Raw genomic sequence first — 25,941 nt, 5'->3', positions numbered from 1 at the left:
TTTTTTTTTTTTTTTTTTTTTTTTTTTTTTTTTTTTTTTTTTTTTTTTTTTTTAAGAGAAAGCCAAAGGTTGAACAATATTTTTATTTATTTAGCGGGAAAAAAACCATAAAACTAATTTTATAATAAAAATAAAAAACATTTATTAATCAAACATCGAAAGTAGTATTATATGGTATACTACGCTGACTAAAGATCGAAAAGAGTATAGACATTTATGTAAAATCTGTCGGCCTACCAAGTTCTTCATCAGATGGGAAAGAACTAGGAAGACGATCCTCGTAGCTTTCTAGCAAAGGAACAATCGTCTTTGAAGATCGTACGGAGCTTGTTCACGCCAGAGCATGGAGCTTGAGGTGTCTGGATCGAACTCGGATTTTGTCGACAATAATAAGAGGAAGAATTTGGAGGGCTCGACTGGTGATCGGATTCGCCTGAAGAAGAAGACTCTGCAGGCTGTGCTGGAGCAGTGTCAGAGATCTCTCGAATCGCTGAACGATTCCAGCGGTGTCGATGAAAACGAGGGGGATGAATATGAAGATGAAAGGCACGGTGAGGTTTCGGAATCTGTGCGGGGTGATCGAGAAGCCGACGAGGTACGGGGGTTTCCTATGGATCCAAAATTTTGTAGTTTCGGGGATTTTAACTGAGAATTATTTTATTGTATCTGAGTTAGGGTTATTTAGCACGATGATTACGGGTTGCCGTGTGAGGTTTTTAGCTGGAAATTCTTTGCTGAAAGTTGGCTTGATTTCTACTGTTTCTGATTTAGAACTTAGAATAATGACTTTGAAGATGCTATATGAGTGAGTTCTAAATAATGACTTAGAATAATTCTGTGCATTTTTCTAAATATGACTTTGTTTTGTACTGATATGTGAGATTGAATACCAGATGAGATGAACGACTTATGATTTTGATGTATTAGCGTATGGTCGTTTCTCATCTGCTGGAATCGAAGTTCTTTCTATGGATGCTTCACAACTCAATGGGTACTTTTTTCTGGTTCAGCTTGAGGATGCTCTACTCTACTGTTATACAGTGATGGGTATAGGTGTAAGATTGATTTGAAGTTGCCTATAAGGATTGGTTTTGAAGTTGCCTATAATGATTGGTTTGAAGTTGTCTGGAAGCAATTCATCGTGGAAATTGTTTTATGTTCGTCGTTCTTTCAGGATCTGTTTGTTTATTCTTTCATTGAAGTCTCTTATGCATGTAATGGGCATCAGCGAGCACTGTTCGTGGGCGTGGTCAAGTTGATGGGAAATTTGTTTTCATTTTTTTGGGAAGTGTAATTGGCGCAACTCAATTAGGTAGAGAAAATGTGAAATACAACTTCTTTAGGTGTTTTTCGAGGATGTTTGAATCACGTGCCAATTCAAGTAATATATGTAACAGCTCAAGCTCACTGCTAGCAGATATTGTTATCTTTGGGGTTTCTCTTCTAGGCTTTCCCTCAGGGTTTTAAAATGCATTTACTGGGGAGAGGTTTCTACATCTTTACAAGGAATGTTTCGTTCACCAATATGAGATTTCACAATAACATTCATTTGGAGAAAATGTGAAAACAACCTCTTAATGCCTTTTTCCTGCAAAGTGAAAGCTAGGATCCTCCATCCATTCATTTTCAGTCTTTCTAAGAAATGGGATTTTCATTGAAAAAGATTGAAGTACAAGAACAATTGCGAAGAACACTTCCCTTTTCCCTTAAATACCACCTACATAAAACTTCATGGATAAGCCCTCCAGTTGCAAGTAATCAAAAGGAGGGGTACTCTAAAACTTAGCTGTTAGTATTAGCTACCTGATAAATCCTTGGATGGAGTTGGATGTCTGAAATTCTTTTTATATGGGTTTCATGCTGTTTATATTGTAATTTGGTGCCAATTTGACTTTAAATTTCATGATCCATGGCATTGACTTGAAGACATCTTTCTGCAGTTGTGTGATCTACTTAAATCTAAAGTTGAGTGCCGTGACTTTCTTGAAAAGCTAGAGGATGCTCGAGCATCAGTTCCGCCAAACACTTTTGGTATATCTCCATAACTTAACCAGGCTTTATTAAGGAATTGCAAACAGATTGTAGTTCGTGCATGTGAAGATAGAAATTTAGAATTTACAGGACCATCTCATTCATTTGAGATGAAAATATTGTTTTATTTATGGCATGATTGGCGAATGTTTATTATTCATTTCATTTTATTTTTATTACTTCTCTTTGTAATGGTAGAAGAATGCAGTTCTTGGGACGTGGTCAGTGATATGGATCTATGGGAAAGTGGTGATGCTCTAGATCAAGAAGGATACATCGTTGTGAAGCAAGAGGATATAGTCGATGGCATTGCTTGTTTCATGGCTGCTTACTTATTGTCCTTAAAGGAAACCAAGGTATACTCACATGGCTCTCTCTCTCACACACATACATATGTGCTGTAAATACCAAAAATTGGGTGTTGGTAGTTTTAAGTGTCTTGGTTTACAATACCCCAAGATAAGTATATAATGGTTAAAGTTTGAGAAATTATAATTCTCTCATCCAGTTTCTGTAAATACCAAAAAGAACCCAACCTGGGGCTCAAGTCAAGTCTCCTTGGATCTCACATCAGAAAGAGCTCTCTCAATGTTTGGTGGAGTAACTTAATGTTGAATTGAGGATCTAACATTCTCGAACTCAGGCCTCAAGTCCATAAAAAACTTAGAGAGCCCCTTTACTCTATATTCTTTCAGGCTATTCTATGTTAGATGAAATTTTTCCCAACAAAAGCTTTTAGAATTTGAATCGATCGGTGCCCCTATCTTTGAAAGGAGTACCTCATGTTTAGCTGGTCCCATAGAAGCCTAAGCCTTCGGTAATAAATAGTATAGCACATTGATTTCCTGATTTGACCCCTAATTTCACACTATGCTGTGGGCTGTGGCAACTGGCCATTTATCTTTCATATCTATCTGGTCTTAGAAGAAGCATTATTTCTATGAGCTATGTGCCTACAATCAACCTTTTGATTGGATCTCATTGTTTTGCAGGAATTGTCACCTAACCAACTTCAGAATGGTGAGTCTTGCCGCACTTTCTTGTTGAGAGGATGTTTTTAGATTTCAGTAGATCCCAATCAATGTTGCAAAGCTCTGTAATGTGGGCTTGTCACCCAAATAAAGGCATTGAATTTCAATTGGAAGCTGGTTCAACCCATCAACCCCACCTTCTCCAAGTAGATCCCGATCAATGTTGTGGATGAATATGTTCCGAGGGTCTATGTTGAATTTTTTTAAAAAAATTTACACACTTTTCATATTGGAATTTAGACTACACTTCAAGCAATTTGGTTCTGGTCTGATTATATTTGAATCTCATGCAGCCCTTTGCAAAACATTCTCAGTGAAGAAAAGAAAAGGCAAACTCCGGAAGGCGTGGGATGGAAGCAAGGTCATTTATAATGTGGCATCCTGGGGAGCTACTGCGGTTGGGTATGTTAATCAACTGGTTTGACTGAATAATATCATATAAAAAAGTTATTGCATTTACCATTCGATTACTCTTTATTGTATGGACCACTAAGACAATTAAAACTGGCGTTGCTTGATGTGCTCCCTTAAAGTGTTCCTGTTTTTTTTCCCAAGGACAAACAAACGAATATGAGGTATAGAAATTTGAACCTCTGGCTTCAAAAGGAGTAGATATTGGTCATATCCAATATTGTTTTTCTGCGATGGTGCTGTTCTTTTAGTATAACCTGGACGAGCGTCAAGAGCTGCCCGTATGCTGTCGCAATTCGATGCCACCAGTTGAACTATATAACATTGTCCTTAAATTTCATGTTTCACATATTCATGTTCATACTAAAGGATTTTTGTTTATTTGTTTTTCCTTGTATTTACATCACTATAGAGAATCTGTATGCATATTAGCTTTAACATTTGAATTCCTTCCTTTGAAACGGGAAAAGGCAATATATTTCTCTTCTTCTGATACTTCCTGCAACTGATATGCACAGGCTATACCAGAACCCTGTGATTCTAAGTGCTGCTTCTAAAGCCTTCTGGACTTCCTGCCAAGTAATATCAAAGCTTCTCTAACATACCTTCTTATGTAAATATGCTCTGCTCAAGTGCAGTATCCGAAAGAAAATTTGTTGTTCTTTAGGCTTATTCTTGCATGCCCAGATTGATTAGTTCCTTGAAGAATACACTCTTGTAGATATCTTTTCTTTTCTGCTAGGATCTTGTTATTATTTGAGGAGATTTCTGTATCTATGCCAAAAACTATTATTTGTAGCTTGTTCCCACATGGAAACAAGCACTGCAACTTATGCAATATTGTTGATAGAGATTTATGTTTCCCAAATTGAGATTGTCCTGTGCTCTCTGCTATGTTGAACTGGATAGTAGATTTTCCAAACATTCAAATCTCTGTCTAATGAGATTATAAACTTGCAATTCCCAGTCTAGTTCGTGAATTTTAAGTAAACGTTGTATACTTTAACGAACGCAAAAGAGGTTGATTAAACATTCTTGTTATCCGTGCGCTTTTTTTTAAAATATAACGTGTCAAATATTTGTTTAAATTCAATAGGAAGGAATTTCTCCTATCAAGGGAGCTCTAGGGATTTAAGTTTTATCTCGTGGTAAGTCTAGTTAGCCCTACATACTACCAATGCTCCAATACGGGCTGCAACCGATTACGTGACCTTATACTTGAGGACACACAAGTTTGTCCATACCCAAGATTTGTTTCCTTATCCTCCTACATGCGTGCTTAGTTTTTCTTTTATAAAATTCATCATACTCGAGTCATTTTGTCCTACAACTTAAATCATGCTAGTTTAGCGGTTTAGAATTATTTTCAATACGATTTATAGCTATAAAATCATATGGAACATAAAAATTTGAAACCAAATAAATAGATATTTGAATTATTATGGACGATATTTTCAACTCACTTTGACACTGAGCTCAGAAGGACGCGGCATGTCGACAAGCACAGAAACTCGAAAGACAACGTGGACGAGCCAGCGGTCCACCGACCACATTCCAATCGCTTTAATCCTTCGGCCACGACCCACTCCCAATATTATCTGAAGCCTCCACCCTCCTCCACCTCTCACTCACTCTCCCTCTCTCTCTCTGCTGTGTTGCGATGTGGGACGATAGGCACGGTGGTTTGCCGGGCTCCGATCAGCCACAATCCGATCAAGAATCCTTTATTGACTTCGATTTCTTCGCCGCCGCGATTAAACCTAAGGTGATTGCTCTTTACGCTTCTCTCCCTCTTCGAAGTGTTTTTATTGGCCTTGTGAAGCTAGCTAGGGTTTTGAGATGGTTTTGGGTATTTTTCCATGTTGATGAACTTTCTGGGTTTTGTTCCGGTTTAGGATTATTACAAGAAGTTGGAGGTGGATTACGATGCAACCGATGATGATATTCGAGCCAATTACATTCGGCTGGCTCTGGTTCGTGAATTCGTGATCTCTCCACTCTATCTCCATTGCTTGTTTTTTTGGTTATCCGTTTTGATTTGGTTCTCATTTCAGTATTCTTGTTTGTGGGTGATAATCTCAACCGGTACTTGGAATTGGTTCCCTGCAGAAATGGCATCCTGATAAGCACAAAGATCAGGATAGTACCACTTCCAGATTTCAGGAAATAAATGAGGCTTATCAAGGTCGGTTTCCAGCTTTTAGTTTTAATGCATTTTACTGCTCGCATTACTTTACAGGTTTGCCTGCATTTTTCATCGCACGTCTTAGTCAGGGATCATGTATACTCGTCATTCGTGAGTTGGGTGGTGTGTGCTTTATTTGATCACTCCGCAGTAGTACAAATTGTGTCGTTTGTAATGTTTGTTTTGGAGGAGCAATTGTCATTTAAAAAAAAAAAAAAACTGGAGACAAAGAACATATCATTAGAGGAAAAATGGTACAAATAGGAGCCAAGGAATCAGCTTTTACCCAAGGGGATTGCGAAATATCAATGGTAATTGTAGGCTGTGGACTTCCATAATCGAGCGGCCTTGTGGTCGCTTACAAGGGAATCACACTGTGAGATCCCACATCGGTTGGGGAGGAGAACAGAGCATTGTCTATAAAAGTGTGGAAACCTCTCCCTAGCATATGCATTTTAAAAATCTTGAAGGGAAGTTTGAAAGGGAAAGGCCAAATAGGACAATATCTGCTAGCGGTGGGGTTGGGCCATTACAAATGGTATCAGAGCCAGACGCCGAACAATGTGCCAAGGTGGACGCTAAGCCCTGAAGGGAGTGGACACGAGGCGGTGTGCTAGCAAGGATGCTGGGCTCCGAAGGGGGGTCTCACATCGATTGGAGAAGGGAATGAGTGCCTGTGAGGACGTTGGGCCTCATAGGGGGGTGGATTGTGAGATCTCACATCGGTTGGGGAGGAGAACGAAACATTCTTTATATAGGTGTGAAAACCTCTCCCTAACAAACACGTTTTACTTGAAGGGAAGCGCAAAAGTAAAAACCCAAAGAGGACAATATCTGCTAGCAGTGGGCTTGGACCGTTACAAACCCTTCGAGTTTCTTGGCTGTCAAATAATGCAAAAGAGGCAAAAGTCCACAGTTTAGAACATGATAAACGTCGAGGACCGCAAGGATTTCCTAACCTGACAAAAAAATGTTAGTAGGTACCAATCAAATTGGCTCCATGCACTTCTGACTTCGCCTTCAAAGGTTCTATATTGGTAACATGAAGGCCTTAGAAGCTCAAGTACTTAGAGAAATGAAAGAAAAAAGAATGGGAAAGTTCTCATAAAACGAAAAAAAGTAATGGAAAAGTTAATTCTTTGAGGGACTTTATGGTAGTAGTTGTGGTGGGATATTAGTCTATGGAGGTCTGTTCGTCGAGCATGATAACCTAGTGCCGTTGCTATTTAAATTGAGTAATATCCATTAGTATGTTACTGGTTTGTTGTTGTGGGAGATGACAAACTTTTGGTTCTTCCATTTTCTCTTTTGGGTTGGGGTGGGGGTGGGGGTGGGGATGACACAAACGACTACCATCAGGAACAATGAAAGCACTAGAGAGGCTACGAAAATGGGAAAAAAGCTCACAAGTTACTTTACCAGGCTTAAATCACAAAGAGGATGATCCCACTTTCAATTCTACGGTTATTTTCTCTACCATTTTTATTATATAGCTCAACTGGTTAAGGCACATGCCCTCGATCAAAAGGTAGGTTTGAATCTCTCTATTCAATATGTTGTTGAACTAAAGAATTCAAGTTATTAACTAATGTACGGTTGAGAGATTCATTATTAATTGATGTATTAGCTTTGTTGTACGTATATTTTGGTGTGTTGAGTTCTTGCGACCTAGCCTGGTAGTTAATGTTAGAATCCTGGAAAAGAAGAAAGCATGAGACAAGTTCTGAAAACAATCACCTATCAGTCAGGTTTAACTTAACCTGCTGTAGTTTTGTGAGGTTGAAATGTGAAAGCAGTAGGGAATTCTTGTTGGGAAACTGATCTGAATTCACCATTAAGGTATTTCTTATATGCATTTGCTTGAATATCTTGGTGTGTTTAAGCATGTCTTTCATGCCAAGGAGGTACCAACCATCTAACTATCCTTGCATTTTCTCTTCCAAGCTAACTTCAAGGGCAAGCTTGGTGAGTTGGAGTATGGAAAGGGATGACTTTGTTGTTTCATGAGGAACCTACTCATTTCTTTCTATTAACTGTGGAACGTGTAAAAATGAAAGGAGTATGATTCTGTAATAGTCCAAGCCAACTGCTAACAATTATTGCCTGCTTTGGCCCGTTACGCATCGCCGTCAGCTTCACGATTTTAAAACGCGTTTACTAGAGAGAGCTTTCTACACCCTTATAAGAAATGCTTCATTCTCGTCTCCAACATCTCACAATCCACCCCCTTGGGGGCCCAGCCTCGCTGGCACACTGCCAGTGTCTGGTTCTGATACCATTTGCAACAGCTCAAACTCACCGCTAGCAGATATTGTCAACTTTGGCTCATTACATATCACCGTTAGCTTCATAGTTTTAAAATGCATCTACTAGGGAAAACTTTTCACACCCTTATAAAAAATGTTTCGTTCTCCTTTCCAACCGATGTGGGATCTCACAATCCACCCCTTTGGGGGCCTAACGTCCTTGCTAGCACACCTTTCGGTGTCTAGCTCTAATACGATTTGCAACAGCCTAAGCCCACCGCAAGCAGATATTATCCACTTTGGCCCGTTACATATCGCTATCAACCTCATGACTTTAAAACGTGTCTACTAGGGAGAGCTTTCCACACCCTTATAACGAATGCTTCGTTCCCCTCAACCGATATCGGATCTCACATATTCTCTAAGGATCCGGTAGAAAACCTATTTTAAACTAAAAACAATTAAGGGAATGCTTGAGAAAGCAGTCTAGAGGAACTCCATTTGTTCTACACCATCACAGACTCGATATCACATACTCAATGGGAGATCTATGGTTGAGTTATGGCGTGGAATAGAAAGTAGATGCACATTCTCTTTCTTTGTTAGTCCAGGCTGCTTTGAGTTTTTAATTAATAATCTCTAAATCTCACAAAACACTTCAATTATTCATGGACAGTTTTGAGTGATCCCATCAAGAGGAGAGAATACGACAACAAAGGCATGCTGTACAAATATGATTACACCGTAGTTGTAAGAAATCCCCTCCCCTCTCTGCTACTTTTTACCACAACACCAACCACGCCGTCCATTATTCTTATGTCTGTAACTTATTACGTTTTGTGCAGGAATATCTCAACCGTTTCAAGGGGCTTATATTGACTTGTAATGGCCTCGGAATTAAGCATTCCATTGGGTAAAAAGCATAAACTCCATTCTTCCTAAGCATCCCTGTCGGTACACATGGGAACATTTGGCCTATTCTCTATCAATCTGGCTTACACATGACAGCTCCAGCGGCGCACCTCTGAGCCAATGCTTTCCCCTTTCTGCTACCCGTCTCTTCTTTTGTTCTGATCTTTGTATAAATATCAAAACAGAAACCCTTCAGATTTGTATAAAGAAAGAAACAACTCTTCATTGATGTATGAACAGGATGAACAAGTTTGAGCATAGAACGAAATAAGCCCAAAAATGCCCAGAATCTGCAATAAAGAGCTCCCATTTTAGCAGAAAACTTTTACTTTTCAAGTTCTTGATATGTGGCCTTCAATCTCTCATGGTTTGTTCTTGAAGTTGTTGATATTGTAGCCTCAGAATTCTCTGTGGGACACCCACAGAAAAGAGTGCTACCCATTTGCATAATGAGTATGCATGAATGTTGGTTTTGTATTTATGATTGAAAGTTATTGAAGCATTATTTATAAGGATGTGGAAACATCTTCTAACAAACGTGTTTTAAAAACTTTTAGGAGAAGTGCGGAATTGGAGAGGATAACGAAACATTCTTTATAATAATGTGAAAACCTCTCTTAATAGACGTTTTAAAAACTCTAAAGAGGACAATATCTGCTAATAGTAGACGAGCGATTACATATAAATTCACTAAATTTTGTTGTTGTCTCGAAATCTCTTTATGACATTACTTTTTCATACTTTTTTGTGTTTGATTCATAGTTGTTTTCATGCATGAATGAAATGAATGTAGTTGATATCTATTCTTTTTTTTTTCACTTTTAGAGAAGCACAAATCAAATTCAAAAGGAAAAAAAAATGTTTTTAATAATTATTTCATGAATTTTATTTTTTTAAAAAAAATGCTTTTCTTCCAAAAGAATAATTATTACTGGCCAATAAACGTATATTTTTATTATCTTAGAGCTAATTTTGTAGATTTTTGAAATAAAATAGGAAAATAAATGACGTGGCAATGTCGTGGAGGGTATCCTTCCATTTCTTGCCATGGAGGCATAATTAATTGAAACGCTACCTCATAATATGATTGAAAATTATTAAAAATAGAAAAAGATGTGTCAGCTTTCTCTCTCCTTGCATTTAAATGAGCTGGCAATCCTCCTCAATCACCTCGATGTCATCGTCACTACCTTTAATCCAACGGCTCTAACTTATCTCTTATTCTACATTCGCCGCAGTCTATTACAGCTCTTTTTTTTTTTTTTTTTTTTTTTTTTTTGGGTTTTAAAGCCGCCCGCGGATCTTTACCACACGGCGAAAACGCTAATCCCTCTCCTTTTCTCTTTGTATCCTGTTCTTCTGCTCGCCGGAGTTCAAAAATGGCCACCGCCGTGCCGGAAAATCTCTCTCGTGAGCAATATGTGTACCTAGCAAAGCTTGCTGAGCAGGCCGAAAGATATGAGGAGATGGTTCAGTTTATGCAGAAACTTGTTCTTGGTTCAACCCCAGGCTCCGAGCTCTCTGTGGAGGAGCGAAATCTTCTCTCTGTCGCTTACAAGAACGTGATTGGCTCACTTCGAGCCGCTTGGCGGATTGTCTCCTCCATCGAGCAGAAGGAGGAGAGCCGTAAGAATGAAGAGCATGTTGTTCTTGTTAAGGATTATAGATCAAATGTTGAGAATGAGCTTTCCGAGGTCTGTGCGAGTATTTTGAAGCTTTTGGACTCGAATCTTATTCCCTCCGCCACTGCTAGTGAGTCTAAGGTCTTCTACTTGAAGATGAAGGGGGATTACCATAGGTATTTGGCGGAGTTTAAGGTTGGGGATGAGAGGAAAACCGCTGCTGAGGATACTATGCTGGCTTATAAGGCTGCTCAGGTACTTTTGGCTTAGCCTTTTTTTTTTTTTTTTCTTTTTTGGAATTATTGAGATATTTTTGAATTGGTGCTGCTTTTATGGACCAGTGAAGTTGGACATTTGACTTGTGAATTGACTTTGAATTCTGAGATAGTACCGCTACGAACATCCCTACTTATGCGATCCATCTCTTACTGTTGATAGTTACAGCCTTCTTCTTCCACAGAAATTAAATCTTGATTTATCCTGGTTTCAGATCGAAGACGATTTTCTTTTTAATTTATTACTCGGTTCTTCATTGCTGTTCTTGTGGGATCTCCAGTCTCCAAGAAGTTTCTATGTCGTGCCTCCTTAGTGGCTTATTTTAATAAATTGAATGAAGACATATTAGGATTTTTTTTATTCTATCATATGGGTGCTTGAGATTGAACTATTCTGAATTCTGGTTTTGCATTTGTTGAATTTTATGCTATGAAGGATGTTGCAGCTGCAAATCTTGCACCCACTCATCCGATTAGGCTGGGGCTGGCACTCAATTTCTCTGTGTTTTATTTCGAGATTCTGAATCAGTCCGACAAAGCTTGTAGCATGGCTAAGGAGGTAAATTTGATCCTTCAGTTTGTTTTCATTCACCTATTTCTGGTTCATATGGCTCGTTGTACATTATTTCTCCTCTTTGGTTTATCTCTGAGACGAAGCGTGGGCTAATTCTGGCACTCTTTTGCATGATCACTGGGGCCTTGTTTCATGGATCTTTGTCATATTGTATTTTTTCTGGGTTGTCAAGTGTTCCTAATGCGTCAGCTAATACTATTACTGCGGCGAATTGGTCAAGCTATTGTCTTCACATTACTTGCTTAATGTGTTTGCAAGTAACCTTCCTTCTAAAACTTGTTCAGCATCACACATCCCACTGTACCCATGAAACAATTTTACGTGGATCTTACAATTGCAGGCTTGCATATGCAGATTTGGACATGTTTGTTTAATATGCATCTTCTTTGACCGATGATTCAAATAGTTCACATTGTTGCATTTGTTTCTGTATCACTCTTCTTTAACTGAAGTCCAGCTTTCAGGAATGTATCATGCTTATTAGTGAAATAATGTCATTAGGCTGGTTATGTCTACCGTAGATGATTGAATCTGTGACTGAATGTGATTCATGTTTCAATTCACCTCCTTTCGTTTGTTTGCTTCGATACATGTCTCGTTTGAAGATTCATCCACTAGAATCCTATTTATATAATATCTATTATATCCATGATAAATATATAATAAATACGATTCCCTCTTTCCGGATGACAATCCCAATAACTGTTGGATTTGGATTTAAAAAATCTCTATGCCCCCTAATTATCTTTAGATGTAAATTTGAGATACTTTCTTTCCTACATTCAATGGTGGATAATTCTTAGCCACATTGTTGAAGTTTCATCGAACAAATTCTCGGTTGGTTGAAACCTTGGAAACTGTTTGCCCATGTTACATTTTCTTGATATCACTTTTGGTTTATTTTCATATCCCCTTTTTTGCTATAACTTGCTTGACACAGCACTACCGTAAAATTATCTACCTCATGACCGTAGTGTAAGTGCACTTACAAGCGTTATGCTTCCCAGTCTATCGTGTATGTTACTCATCTTTCTTATGCTTCTGATCAGGCATTTGAGGAAGCCATTGCTGAGCTAGATACTTTGGGTGAAGAATCATACAAGGATAGTACCCTCATCATGCAGCTATTGAGGGACAACCTCACTCTCTGGACTTCAGATGCGCAGGTCAGTAAACACCATCCACCCAGGGAAAAAAAAAAAGGAAGGAAAGGATGCCTTTTCGTTTTGATTCCTAGTTACAGTATCTATTTGTCCCCTCGGTTTCAAAATGTTACATTTAATGCTCAATTTTAATACTTGACATTAACTTTTAGTTAATTAATTTAAAATAATTATGATGTGAAATTTTTTTAATTAATTTTAATAGTAATGAAAAACAAAACTTGTAAAAGTGTAACCTTTTGAATTCTAGTAGAAAAAATTATTCGAGAAACTCAATAACTAAAAGTATATTTTTTTCCAGAAGAAAACCCACAAAGCCCAATTTGCAGTCCCTACTCCCGTTTATTATCAGGGCATAACATTAGTGAATATATTGACTCTTTGCAGGACCAGTTAGACGAGTCATAGAAGGCACCATAAGCTCGACCACCTGTCCTGTGGTTGTGGGGGGAGGGGGGAAGGGGGTGTATGGAGGTGGGCTTCAAATGTCATTTGCTTATAATAGCTATTTTAAATGTGTGAATTTGGAAATTAAACGCATTAGTCTGTGAATGATATGTCTTGATCCATAAATTTGGTGGGTTTTACTTGAAAAGAATCAGAATGAAGAATACATTTTTAGCTTCATTTGCTTCTTGCTTAATCTCAAGTTCTGATATCTATGGGGAACATGGCATTTAGAGTGACCTCCATTAACGTGCTTTATACAGGACTGGATAGTTTGTCTGAATGATTGAATAACTGTTACAGGTCTAACCTTATCAGTTCAATTGAGGCACATAAATTGGCCTTTGTGTCTGGTAGGCCAGTTTAGTTTCAGGCCTTCCTTTAAGCTTTAGCTGGGGGGGTGGGGGCCTTCTTGATATTATTGTGTCCTTGAAGTAGTGGTGTCTGGCTGCTGGTGTGTGCCTCTCCCTATCCATCTTGCACTTGTTAGGAATCAAAGGTTATTCTTTGTGTACAACTCGCCTCTGCAGTGACCATTGAGATTGTTTCTTCAAGCATATTTAAAACAAAATTCTAATGGAACTGTGGAAATTTCAGCTAGTTTCCATGGAGTTCATCAATGGAGGAACTATCCTATCACCATTGGAAAGTAATCCAATGTATAATAATGTAAAGTAACGAAGGAGGATAGCTTTATCAAATCTGACTCGAGCTGAGGATTTTATCTTACAAAATTGGTTTTGGATTCTACCCAGATCACATAATTTGGCTCCAAGATCATAAAAAATCCCACATCCTTGTAGATTTAATGATGAAATCAGTAAAACAACAACACATCAAAAAGAGTTTTTGATCACTACCCTCTCAGCAGAACTCTTCTTCATAACTCCTCTAGAGCACAATTCATCAAGCAACTCCAATGCCTCCTTGGCTAAACCTTCATAGGCCAACCCCTCAATAAGAATCATGTACGAAGCCTCGTTCGGTTTACAGCCTCTGGCAACCATCGATGCCAAGAAATCGATGGCACGAACAGTTTGTTGAACCTTACAGAGTCCTAACATGATAGAGTTGTATGTGATAACATTTGGCCTCACACCAACTTCTTCTAGATCATGGAAAAATGCAATTGCTTCATCAACTTTTCCTTCCCTGCACAGTCCTCCAATGAGCGACGAGTATGTAATTATATCGGGTTTGAGTCCTTTTTCCTTCATCTCGTCTAGAAGTTTAACAGCATCTTCTGTTTTGCCTGCCTTTGATAGCCCATCAATCACTGTGTTGTATGTAATCAATACAGGAGAGCAACTTTTAGTACCAAGTTGATTCAGTATCTCAACAGCAACATCTACCTTCCCATCTTTACACAATGCAGTCAATAGAGTATTATACGTCACAATATCAGGGTAACAACCTCTAGAAGCCATGATATCCAAATACTCGATCGCCCGCTCCATCTTCTTCTCTTTACAAAACCCATGAAGCAACGGGTTGTAGCTCGAGGAATTCGGAGTACAGCCATGCTGTGGCATCTTCTCCAAAATATCAATAGCTCGACCCAACAACCCCTTTCGACACAAGAAATTAATCAAGATATTGAAAGTAACAACACTAGGAGAACATCCCTTACGAACCATTTCAGCCAACAGCTTCTCGGCATCCGTCCACCTCCCCGTACTACACATACTACGCAAGATGATGTTATGAGTGATTACATTAGGTTGGCAGCCATAAGAAGACATTTCATTCAAAAACTCAATAGCTTCATCCAACCTTCCTTCCTTGCAAATCCCATTTATAAGAACATTGTAAGTGACAACATCAGGCTTACATCCTTTCTCCCTCATTTCATCCAACAATTTCATCGCCTGCCCAACTCCACTCTCCTTACAAGTTGCTTCAATCAATATAGTATAAGTTATTACATCAGGATAACACTCCCTCTGCAACTGTCTATGAAGAACTTCCATGGCTTCCTTCAACTTCCCACTGTCACAGAGCGTACGCAAGATTATATTATAAGTAATAACATCAGGAGAAATACTCATTCGATCCAAAAGTTTCAAAGCATTGTCAATTTCACCAGATTTACAGTAACCACTAATAAGAACATTGTAAGTTATCACATCAGGAACAGCCCCAGAATCCTCCAAAATTTCCATAACTCGAGCAGCCTTTCTAGTTTTTCCAGTTTTACACAAACCACGAATCAAACTAGTACACACAATTGCATCAGGAATATCACCACGATAAACCATACCCTCTATGAATTTAAACCCTTCTTCCAATTCCCCATTTCTTACCAGTCGACGAAGATGATTATTGTTCTCAAATTCCTCAAAACTCTGCGAATGATTCGAAGAAAATGATGAAGAACTAGAGCCATTCAAATGGGTGTGAAGATTTTTCTCCCCCTGTTGCAAAGGATTCTTCAGAACCGCACGAACAAAGGATTCTTCAGAACAATCAGAAGGAATAACAAGAAATCGAGGTTTCCCTTTTCCTCCCACAGAAAAACTTACAGAATTGGTCTCCGGAGTAGCCCTTCTTTCGGCCCTAACATTACGGCTGCTATTTTTGGTGCTGCGACGCTGAAACAAACAGAATCCATCCGTGTAATGCTTTGCATGCAACGTTATATCCATACTCCTCCAACTTGAAGGAAACAAAAGGGTTTTGATCCTTCGAGATCCACTTTAATCGACTGTGAAGAAATTGAAGAAGCGGAGGCCAATGGGGCCTTGTTTTTTCAGTGTATGAAAGGGCAGAGATTGAGGGTTTTGCAAAAAGAGAGAACCAGAGAAGGGGAAACTTACAGAGTGTAAAAATTGAAGAGGGAAAGATGGAGGTGGGAGAGTGGGGAGGCGGCGTGTTTGCTTATCCAGTTTCTGGGCCTGTCGTCGTCCAGGAAAATAATTATGACGCAAGCACGATGATAAAATTATTTTTATGCCTTTAGTTTATTTAATGAAAAAAAAAATCACCTATCAAATTAATTATTATGTCAAATCATCGATTAATATATTTGAAAGTTATTTTATATATAATCAAATAAATTACAAGAATATAGGAGGAGTAATAAATAGAAAGATATAGTAACCCGACAAATATTAAATATCAAATATAATATATATAGTAAACTATAATTTATTACTAAATATTCTTAACCCCAATAAATGGAAAGATACCTAGAGTAACAAGGCAAATGTTAGATATCTAATATTTGTCTTATAATAAAATATCAAATATAATATATATGGTAAACCATAATTTATTACTAAATATTTTTAACACCCCACCGCAAGCTAACCGTCGGATTTAAACGAACCTAAAGCTTGAATCTGAAAAATTCAAAGAGAGGTTGAGAAACACTTTTCGTGAAGATGTCAATAACCTGGTTCAGAGGAGGCGTAGAGAAACACTTTCTTGGTCATCAAAAATTGCAAAGGGTTAGCGGTGATGCTGCCTTGGCTTCGGCTAGAATATGTTTAACCCATGAAGAGAGATTGTCACTTAGCGACGATGTTGCCTTGGCTCTGGTGAGAATATGTCTAACCCCAAGAAGTAGAAGGGGAAACCTCTAGCAACTGACAGACAAGGTTGAAGCTAGAAGAGTCACCACATTGGGCGAAGGAGCCAATTTTGGCGAGAAGGGTAGTTAGAAGAGTTCGCCACAATGGGCGAAGGGGCCAATTTTGGCAGGAAGGGCGGCTGTAACTTGGTTGGTGAAGAGCCTAGTGCGGCACCTAGATTCCGAAGGTAAATCTCTGCAAAAGGTTGATGGTCTTGTCTAGATTCCATATATTTCTTAAGAGAACATTGATGAAGATCCTTAAGAGAACATTGATGAGGATCCATGAGATTAGGGTTTCTGTACATTGGTGAGAATCCCTGAGATTAGGGTTTAAAGGGTTGATTGGGAAGGAACTCCCTGAGATTAGGGTTTAAAGGGTTGATTGGGAAGGAAATGAGAGAGACTATATTAGCCCATGGGAAAACCGATTGGGTTGAAAAATGTGAGATTGTATGTACAGATTATGACTAAAGGTGATTTGGAGGTCAATAGGGTAAAGCCGAAGAGTAATCAATCAGTTTCGCCTACGGCAGCCATGAAGACTACCCCTGCGGCGTCAAAGCCAGTAGGTGGTGGAGAAGAAGATTAGAGGATTCAAAGAAAGAATCGGAGTTGTTAAAACGAGAGGGCTCTGATACCATAAGAATGTTTGATTAATTCACCACACATAACACATAAGGTGTAAAGATATCTTATTTATAATCAAATAAATTATAAGGATATGAAAAGAGTAATAAATAAAAATAACAATAAATGGAAAGATAAAATATCAAATATAATATATATGATAAGCTATAATTTATTACTAAATATCTTTAACACTATCACATTTTTATTCTCCCTCCAATCTTATTGATCATCCACAAAAAATTTAGTATGTTTTCTAACTACGGAAAACGAGTTAAATTTATTATATAGTTTATATTGAGCTATCCAGCGTAGGTTATGGAGTCTAATGATTATTTATAATTTGGTTATATATTTATTATATATGGTAAATGACATATAAACCTATATACAGTAGATGATAGTAAACTAAACCAGTTATAGACTAATCTGATAAAGGTATATATATAGTTGGGGTGTTTGAAGATGTACTTCCCCATCAATATAAACCTCCAACAAATATTTCTCCTATTTTCTCTCCCCTGTTCTTTGTATTAACATCAAGAGATCGGAATTATGAAATTAATTTCTAAGAGCATCACCTTAAGAATCACAGATCTCTACAATAGTTTTACTTTGAGCATAAATTCTCATGGTTTTGCTTTGGGCTTCCCAAAAGGTCTCATACCAATGGAGATCTATTACTTTAATTATAAAGTGATGACCATTCTCTAAATTAGTCACGTACTCACTCCCAACAATCCTCAACACGGATTCATTTCTTTTTATAAGGTAGGGAAATAGTCATCCGAGATAACAAGCAGGTTTACAAGTTTTTGAACGGTACTGTTCTGGTGGAAATTTTGGAGATATTTTATGTGCTTGGGTGAGATATAAACATAGATTCTTTACAAGCCTATTAACATATTCAACTGTCAAAATACTCATATGAAGCTAATTTGAGAAAGTAGGATTGAGAGAATAACCAGATGATATCGATGAGCTTCAGGCAAATACCAAGACAGTTTAATGTCGACGCCATTGTTGCTTCTCTATTCGGCGAAAGAACGGCACGACGTCGATCTACTAATTTGCAAAGAGATGTTAATAAAACTAGATGATGGTAATATACAAATGTGTAGGATTTGTTCTCTTCACTACTGTAAAAGAAGGGCAGGCAAGGTCTAATTAATTAAAGAACGGTAAACATATCTCAAAATCATACTGCTTTGGTCTTCCTTTGGTTAGATAATTCATACAAAATCAACGTTTCTTACTCTTGTTCTTGGCGATCCTTGATTTGCTGGTGTCAATTGAAGGTTTCCAGATGATATCTTCAAGATTGCTATATAAGCTCTTGTAGAACTGCATTTAACAAATAAGTAGGGTAAAAGAATTCTGGATGTTAATGATGTTGGGATATGGAGCCTGATGCGTTAGAGATATATTTGGAAGATATTTGTATGATAGAGATATATATGGTAGATATTTGGTAAAGATTTGAGAGACATATATTTGAAACCATATATATACCCCTAGGTATTCTCTCGTCACTGAAGTCTCAATAATAAAACATTAGCCAATATTCTTCCTTGTATTTTCTCTCTCTGTTCTTTGTGTTCATTTGATGAGTGTGAGTTGTTGAGCGATCTTAACAATTGGTATCAGAGCTAACAATTGGTATTGATCCTAACAAATGTACTCGCTAGTTTCCCCTGCTGCTTTCTTAATGTCCACCATAAACTATGTGGGAGCAACTTCAAAAATCTATGGGAAAAATGATTCCGATCAAAATCCTTAACAGAAAATGGAAATTGTACAACTTTTTGGCAGAAAAAGATACAGCTTACTTCCATAATGACTGAGAAATACGAAGTTTTGCTTGCTGATGGACCTTCTACTCTCATCTGATATTTGCACCAGAAACTTTGAAAAAATTAGGTTAAATTACGAGTTTAATTCTTTAATGTTCAGATTTGTTCGTGTATATTTGATCTTTGAACATTAAAATATGTCAAATAGTTTATCAAACTTTCAAGACAATGTTTGATAAGTCTTTAAACTTTAACACGTGTCTAATAAGTTCTTAAACTTTGAATTTTGTGTCTAATAGGTCATTTATCTATTTGATATTTTACAAAATTCATGAATCTATTAAGGCGAATTGAAAATGCAGTTCCATTAAACATAAATCAATTAATTTTTAAAAGTTACAAATATATCAAGAACCTAATAGACGTTATTTAGAGAGATTTTTAAAACTCCTAGACTATACTTATAATTTAAGTTAGATTATGGAATACTGAACTTCTAATTTAACTTAGGATTATGCAGAACAGGAGGAAGCTGGCTTATTCCATGTGTTTATAACGATAAGATGGGTAGCCAGACAGGGAGGGGCATGAAGTTGAATTGCAAGAATTCAGGTAAGAACTAACCAAATGTTTACCTTGTAATTGCGAATGTGCGTCTTGAAACCCATTGATTGAGCTACAACTTCCACAGTTGACAATAAAACCTTTGCAGGCTTCTGGCTGACAAAGCGTGTTGGGTACTTCATAGAATCCTACCATGATCAGAAGAAATTCAACAATCACTTTTCGAGCAAGATGTGCATATTACGATTTCTTATACAAACATATTTTGAAATGCATGATATTGCGAGTCTGAAATAAGGACTTTACATGCTTAATGTTGTGTTGGAATACAAGAATAAAAACAAATTAACAATTTGTAGTAGCTTTTAGCAGAATCAATGGAGGCAAATTGGCTCTATATGGCTCCATGTTTTAGATGAAAAAAAGGAGTTTAATAAAACACAACCATACCTGGCCACGGTCAAACATCGCTCCCAGGTTTAAGCCTTGAGATAGAACTATTAAATCAAATGCATCAAGGATCAGAGGGCTCATTTGCTGCTCGTTTCCACGTTGTTCCTCGGTCCTTTGTTCCTATGGAAAAATTTTGTGAGACAGGAGTAGATAATAATAACCACCACACTTGAACGCCACCACCTTCAACCACGTATTTACAACAATTAGGATTTAAATAAACTGTCTGTAGAGACTAAAATTTAGAGACTAAAATCTTAGCATAGGCAAAAAATATAAACCAAAAGAAAAGGAAAAACAATCCTTGTAAAAGGACATAAGCACATAATGTGAGCTTCTATGTCTCAATAATGGGGAAACTATGTTGGTAGACAACAGGTTGGCTGGAAACATTTAACCCATAATAGTAAATTCATCATTTTTATCATGGATTTATTTGAAAGTAATGAATGGATAGGAACTAAAGTTATAGCTAGGTGAGATGGCCGTGATGATATGATATTTGTTTATATATAGCTTTGCTTTGGGCTTCTCCAAAAGACCTCATACCAATGGAGACAGTATTTCTCACTTATAAACCCATGATCTTCCACTAAATTAACCAATGTGGGACTCACTCCCAATAATCCTCAACAAGAGCTTGCCAACAAATGATATGAAAATAAGAATAGAATCCCTAACTAATCTTCAAATTTAACGATACCCAGAGTTCAATAAATCCCAGTTCACAGATGCCAATATAGTACTCTAATCCTTACCAACCTCAGGATCATCAAAGACAGCCTTCACATCATCCAGGTGTAAACATCTTCGTCTTCGAAAAGTTTGACAGAAACATAATTTTTCTTGAACCATTCATCCTCTCTGACCTGTTCGATGGTAATACGCTACACAGACAAAAAGAGAAACTTATCAGAAAGTACTAGTACCCAAATAACGAGACTGATAGCAACAGGACATATAAGGTTGAGAACAACGAAAAATTTTAGTGCACTATTGTAATGAGCCTGCTATCAGTTCATGAGGTATTAAAGAAAACAGGGTTATCATGAGTTACTAATAGGTCTCTTTCCTTGAGCAATATTGTGGTATGAAACTTAAGGACATTCTAGCTTTGCAGTACTGAAACTTGCAAGAGCATTTATACAACTAAATAATCATAATGTCTGCTACATCTATTGGCTCAAATGGAAATATAACATAAAAACATAGTGGTCCTGGTAATTTGTTCCATCATTCAGATATTGGAAGAAGAAATGTTACCCATTTTTTTTAATGAAGTAGCTGAAATGCATAGCAGATACAATGGACTTTTTCTTTTTTCTCGTACTCAGACAGTAAAGTGAAGGCATAGCGAATGTTCAAATGCTTCTGTATAGAGCACGTCATGTTCGGCAATCCATACTTACAGTTGAAGGATTGGGGTCAAATATTCTATGGATCAAGCACAGGGAACCAAGATGGACATGAAAAGTCAGCTCTCTCAATCTGTTGAAGGGAAATGGCAATATTAGTCGATCATTCAAGTGCATGTTGAAATGATATTTCATTGTAAGTTAACCTAAAAGAGTCTATGAAAGCCTCTCATATCCAAATTAAATCCAACCAAAATAGACATGACAATACATTGTCTTACAGCTTAACTTCTCCCACTGCATGATTAAGATCGAACCAAAAGGCAAGCTTATAAATGTCATCATCAACTTATAAAAATTTTGGTTTAACAAGCTTTTAAGATACAACCATAAATACCTCTGGTGCTACATAGTTTGGAGTCCCACACGTTGTGCGGAGTAGGTTAACTCCCTGTCAGGAAATACAATCAACTATTTGTTGTTTCTACAAACTACACAAGACGTCTATATCTAAGTAAATAAGAACCATTAAAATATGTCTTACTTGTTCAGGCAATGCACTCAGACCAAAGTCTGAGATCTTTAAATTACCTAGGGAGTCGAGTAGCAGATTCTCAGGTTACTCAAAGAAAAAAAGAAAATGATCAGATTCTTGTTTTTTTTCTTTTCCAGATCTCAGCAAGAATATTTTCTCCACGGGCTCAGCCAATAAACCTTTAAATCTCTGTGGTATACTCCCTTGCTGTGGCAATAATCTACACCATCAATTAGCTGCTGGAAGTACTTCCTGGATTCAGCTTCACTAAGCCGGCCATGATGAACCTGCAGGGTATGGATTACATCATGAACTATTAGGATATAAAATAAGCAATAGTTTCAAAACTTCAAGCAACTCATCTTCCTTAAGCAATAATGCTATTTATTTGAATTACTCACTATTTTGTCAAACAATTCACCACCAGTAATGTACTCCAAGATTATATAAATCTTAGTACGGCTTGCAAGAACCTACAAGCCAAAATGGATACTGTATCCAGTGTTAAACAAGAAAAAGGAAGTTCAAACCCAAGCTCTTGACAAGAGGCTAAAAATAATTGAGAATAAGTACTTCAGAAAATTAATCCATGCCTAGTGAAGACGAACAACGTAAGGGTGCCTCACAAGCTTCATGATAGAAATCTCCTTCTTTATCTGCGGAATATTAGTAACAGTTTATAGAAGAAACGCTAGTAACTTCACAGGATCAAATATTGAAAAAGCTTTGGATTGCATTCCAATAAGATTATAAGAACTATAAAGTTAATCAGTAGAAGATTGAGGATCGAGCTTAAAAAAAATATATGAAGAACATTGGTAGGACAACTTGTAACGCAAACATTCAGAAGCTTATGATATAAAAATGTCTAGCTCAATCAAGCATACATCAAAATACCTGCCAGTTACTTTGTTTTTCAAAGATAGCATCCGTGTATGAATTTTTTTTTACAACTGTTGCATCACCGACCAATTATTTACACTACTCAGGAGAAAGGAGTACAGAAGCTACAGATGGATAGAGTTTGTACCAAGAACAGTAAGATTCCCCATCCGATAATATTTGCAGCTTTAATCAAACGGTATAAAGCAGGCAAATAATTTCTCTACACTCAAACTTCAAGACAACAAAAGTTCATTTTTCTCCTCTTCATTCCCTAAATTAACCGAGGTGAGACTTTCATCCAACACCTCCCCTCAAACAAAGTACGGACTTTCATCCAACACCTCCCCTCAAACAAAGTACGTCTCCCCTTAATCGAGGCTTGACTCCTTTTCTTTTAGAGTCTTAGTCATTTTTTACTATGCCTTTGAGGCTCACAATACTTTGTTCAACATTTGAGGATTCTATCCATATGGCTAAGTTTAGGGCATGGCTCTGATACCATGTTAGATGAACACGACTCTCCACAATTGTATGATATTGTCCACTTTGAGCATAAGCTTTCATGGCTTTGCTTTGGGCTTCCCCAAAAGGCCTCATACCAATGTAGATAGTATTCTTAGATTATAAACTCATGATCAGTCCCTAAATTAGTCGTTGTGAAACTTTCATCCAACAGCAAACTCAGCTGAATCTTTTAGCTCAATCGGCATCATTAGCATTCACTATGATACTATATATCATCTAATTCAACAGTCGACATCATTGAAGCATGTAATCACAGCCAATACTGTTTTGATGGCTATCTCTGAGACATTCTAACTTAATACATACTCAATTTTATTATCAGCTTCAATTGGTAGCTGCAGTAACTCCGAGAGTCACAGAATTGAAAAAAATTTGCGGTTGGATGAAAAGAAAATTTCCACATCGGCTAATTTAAGAATTATCGTGGATTTATAATCTAGGAATACTGGCACCATTAGGGGAAGTGCAAAGAAAAATCATGAAAATTTATGCTCAAAGTGGCAATAACATAGCAAAGCAAAGCTATGAAAGCTTATACTCAAAATAGACGATAACATAGCATCGTGGAGAATCATCTAGCGAGAACATATAAATCAAATTCCAAAATCGATTCCTCTCAATTTAACTCTAGTTCTCTGCTAAGAATAAGAACGAACATATTTCCACTCCTTAGAACAAAGATTAGAGAGAAGACAAAGACCTGATCGACCATCTTGTGCTTGATTATGGTGCTTCGGTCGAGGACTTTCATAGCAACACTCTCACCAGTCTCAGTGTTCTGAGCGAACTTCACCTCTGCAAAAGTACCTTCCCCAATCGTCCTTCCGACCTCGTAAATGCCGACTTTTCTAACCACCATCTCCGCCGTCAATCAACTCCGCTCCGGCAATAAAAATCCTAATCTCCAGAACACTATTTCAGCATTTTCACTCAATCTTTTGCAGAAACTCGTTAGCTAATCAAAGCCGTCGCCGATAAGGCTTGCAAGCATGGAACAATGCATAAAACGAAATCGTCGAAGTTGGTGATTTGATTCTCTTTTGGCTCTGTTTGTCAAAGGAATTTTGTTCTTATTCAGCTTCAAAAGCAGTCTTTGAAGGTGTGAAACTGTAACAAAGCAGCGGAAATGGATGACTTTTCTATAAAAAAAAAAAATCAAAATTAGGAAAAATTTAATTTAAATTCATGACAAAAACTATATATATATATATATATATATATATATATATATATATATATTATATAAATAAATAATTATTCGAATGAAATTTCTTTTTGCTGGATTCCGGGAATTTACAATAATTTTTATTTTTCTTACACATTGTATTTAAAAAAAAATAATAATAAAAATTATATTTTGAATTCTCGAGGTCTTCGGGATTTGTGTGCAAGAATTTTGTAAGAAATAGCAGATTTTAATATTAATTCTAATAATTACAAAATAAATAAATAACACATCTAATAAAGCCTTAATAAATTCAATATTATTCACAATTTTATAAATGTCTAAACAATTATCTAAATGATTAAACGATTATTCAACGAGACGTGAATTATTCCTTGATTTTAAAAAATAAAGTTAGAATATGTTTGTTCAATAATAAGGTCAAAATATATTTTTTCACTTAAAATTTATTTAATAAAGTCAAAATATAAGGTCAAAGTATAATAGTTCGAAGATGATAATAGTTCGATAGTTAATGAATGGAACAAAAATGCGAACGTTTCTTTTGAATAGATGACATGTCATGCACGATAACGTTGATGAATGGCACCTTCTCAAAAACCCTCCAATAATATGCTAAAAAATTATACGTGAAATTATAAATTCAGTCTCTGAATTCTAAAATGCACCAAAAGTTTTGTTTACTTTCAAAATCTTATCCAAATAAAATCAAATTCTTATCCAATCATGTGCTTCAACATATTAAACAAAAAATTAAATACAAAGTTGTGTATCATTAAGCTGTTAGTTCTTAATTCAACTGCACAACCGTATATTATTAAACTGTTTGCTATTAAAAAACTATTTGAGTATTAATCTAGACTCTCAGCGCATAACACAGAAGATTCCCACTGGCATAAAAGGCAGTGCTTGCATCATTCCATGATTCTATAAGGCAGTGCTTGCATCATTCCATCATTCCATGATTCTATTATAATCTTACGAATGTGTTGAATTAAATTCAATTTCCATCTTTGTTAGGTGAGACTTCACATGGATTAGAGTGTGAAATGAAACACTTATCATTAGACACGTTTTTAAATGTTAAGGGAAAGCCTAGAAAAGCGCAAAGAAGATAATATCAGCTAGTGGCAATCTTATGCCATTATAAATAGTATCAATGTGCCTGTGAGAACGCTGGCTCCCAAGGGAGTAAATTGTGAGATCCTATATTGAGGAAGAGAACGAAACATTTCTTACAAGGATGTAGAAACCTAAAACCTTGAGCGGAAAATGAGAGTCCTATTCAGAAAAGCCCAAAAAAGACGGAAGAAGAGAAACTCAGGTACCAAAGATAGCAAATATAATATCAACTCGCAATGGGTTTGGACCCCTAGCCTGATCATGATCTCCCATGATCTCCCCTGATTTATCTGCAAACTTGCTCAAAACGCAGAAAGATTAGGGACAAAAGCTTGGGGTGCCTACTTTTCAAGAACACATCCAACGATGTAAAGGGGGCAGCATAGCGTTCTAAAAAGAAAATGAAGTCGTGTGAGCATAAACAG

At 36.9% G+C, this 25,941-nt stretch overlaps 5 protein-coding genes across 13 annotated transcripts; 3 read left to right on the top strand and 2 right to left on the bottom strand.

The window, feature by feature from the left end:
* Positions 1–181: 181 nt before the first annotated feature.
* LOC111492215 lies at positions 182–4,341 on the top strand. 2 transcript variants are annotated; one of them, XM_023141488.1, is made up of 6 exons: positions 182–595; positions 1,941–2,031; positions 2,233–2,387; positions 3,024–3,051; positions 3,356–3,464; positions 3,992–4,341. In XM_023141488.1, the coding sequence occupies exons 1-6, from the start codon at positions 344–346 to the stop codon at positions 4,071–4,073; spliced, it is 717 nt and encodes a 238-aa protein (XP_022997256.1). In that variant the 5' UTR covers positions 182–343; the 3' UTR covers positions 4,074–4,341. The 2 variants fall into 2 exon arrangements, with proteins under 2 accessions (XP_022997256.1, XP_022997254.1); XM_023141486.1 differs by having other exon boundaries at positions 184–595; positions 2,230–2,387.
* A 611-nt stretch (positions 4,342–4,952) lies between these two features.
* Positions 4,953–9,133, top strand: LOC111492239 (dnaJ protein ERDJ3B-like). The gene is made up of 5 exons (XM_023141524.1): positions 4,953–5,238; positions 5,369–5,446; positions 5,583–5,658; positions 8,581–8,654; positions 8,750–9,133. Exons 1-5 carry the CDS (start codon positions 5,134–5,136, stop codon positions 8,819–8,821), a joined length of 405 nt encoding a protein of 134 aa, XP_022997292.1. The 5' UTR covers positions 4,953–5,133; the 3' UTR covers positions 8,822–9,133.
* A 981-nt stretch (positions 9,134–10,114) lies between these two features.
* On the top strand, positions 10,115–13,093 carry LOC111492243 (14-3-3 protein 10). Its single transcript, XM_023141529.1, has 4 exons — positions 10,115–10,693; positions 11,150–11,272; positions 12,337–12,453; positions 12,838–13,093. The coding sequence occupies exons 1-4, from the start codon at positions 10,196–10,198 to the stop codon at positions 12,856–12,858; spliced, it is 759 nt and encodes a 252-aa protein (XP_022997297.1). The 5' UTR covers positions 10,115–10,195; the 3' UTR covers positions 12,859–13,093.
* Positions 13,094–13,439: 346 nt separating this feature from the next.
* LOC111492114 (pentatricopeptide repeat-containing protein At1g09900-like) lies at positions 13,440–24,334 on the bottom strand. Of its 8 annotated transcripts, none has more exons than XM_023141319.1 (5): positions 23,909–24,334; positions 21,661–22,454; positions 21,318–21,396; positions 20,671–20,795; positions 13,440–15,791 (listed from the first exon to the last, which is right to left on the bottom strand). In XM_023141319.1, the coding sequence occupies exon 5, from the start codon at positions 15,540–15,542 to the stop codon at positions 13,734–13,736; it is 1,809 nt and encodes a 602-aa protein (XP_022997087.1). In that variant the 5' UTR covers positions 15,543–15,791; positions 20,671–20,795; positions 21,318–21,396; positions 21,661–22,454; positions 23,909–24,334; the 3' UTR covers positions 13,440–13,733. The 8 variants fall into 8 exon arrangements, with proteins under 8 accessions (XP_022997087.1, XP_022997086.1, XP_022997088.1 ...); XM_023141318.1 differs by having other exon boundaries at positions 21,318–21,714; positions 21,808–22,454; XM_023141320.1 differs by having other exon boundaries at positions 21,318–22,085; positions 22,200–22,454.
* On the bottom strand, positions 18,341–24,067 carry LOC111492420 (CBL-interacting serine/threonine-protein kinase 8-like). The gene is made up of 10 exons (XM_023141759.1): positions 23,909–24,067; positions 22,200–22,271; positions 21,978–22,085; positions 21,661–21,714; positions 20,838–20,915; positions 20,715–20,795; positions 19,906–20,028; positions 19,527–19,643; positions 18,928–18,984; positions 18,341–18,442 (listed from the first exon to the last, which is right to left on the bottom strand). The coding sequence occupies exons 1-10, from the start codon at positions 24,065–24,067 to the stop codon at positions 18,341–18,343; spliced, it is 951 nt and encodes a 316-aa protein (XP_022997527.1).
* Positions 24,335–25,941: the final 1,607 nt, after the last annotated feature.

The sequence above is a fragment of the Cucurbita maxima genome, unplaced genomic scaffold (genome assembly GCF_002738345.1).
Source record: "Cucurbita maxima cultivar Rimu unplaced genomic scaffold, Cmax_1.0 Cma_Scf00017, whole genome shotgun sequence".
Classification (NCBI taxonomy): Eukaryota; Viridiplantae; Streptophyta; class Magnoliopsida; order Cucurbitales; family Cucurbitaceae; genus Cucurbita; species Cucurbita maxima.
This window is presented reverse-complemented; position numbering and strand designations above follow the sequence as displayed.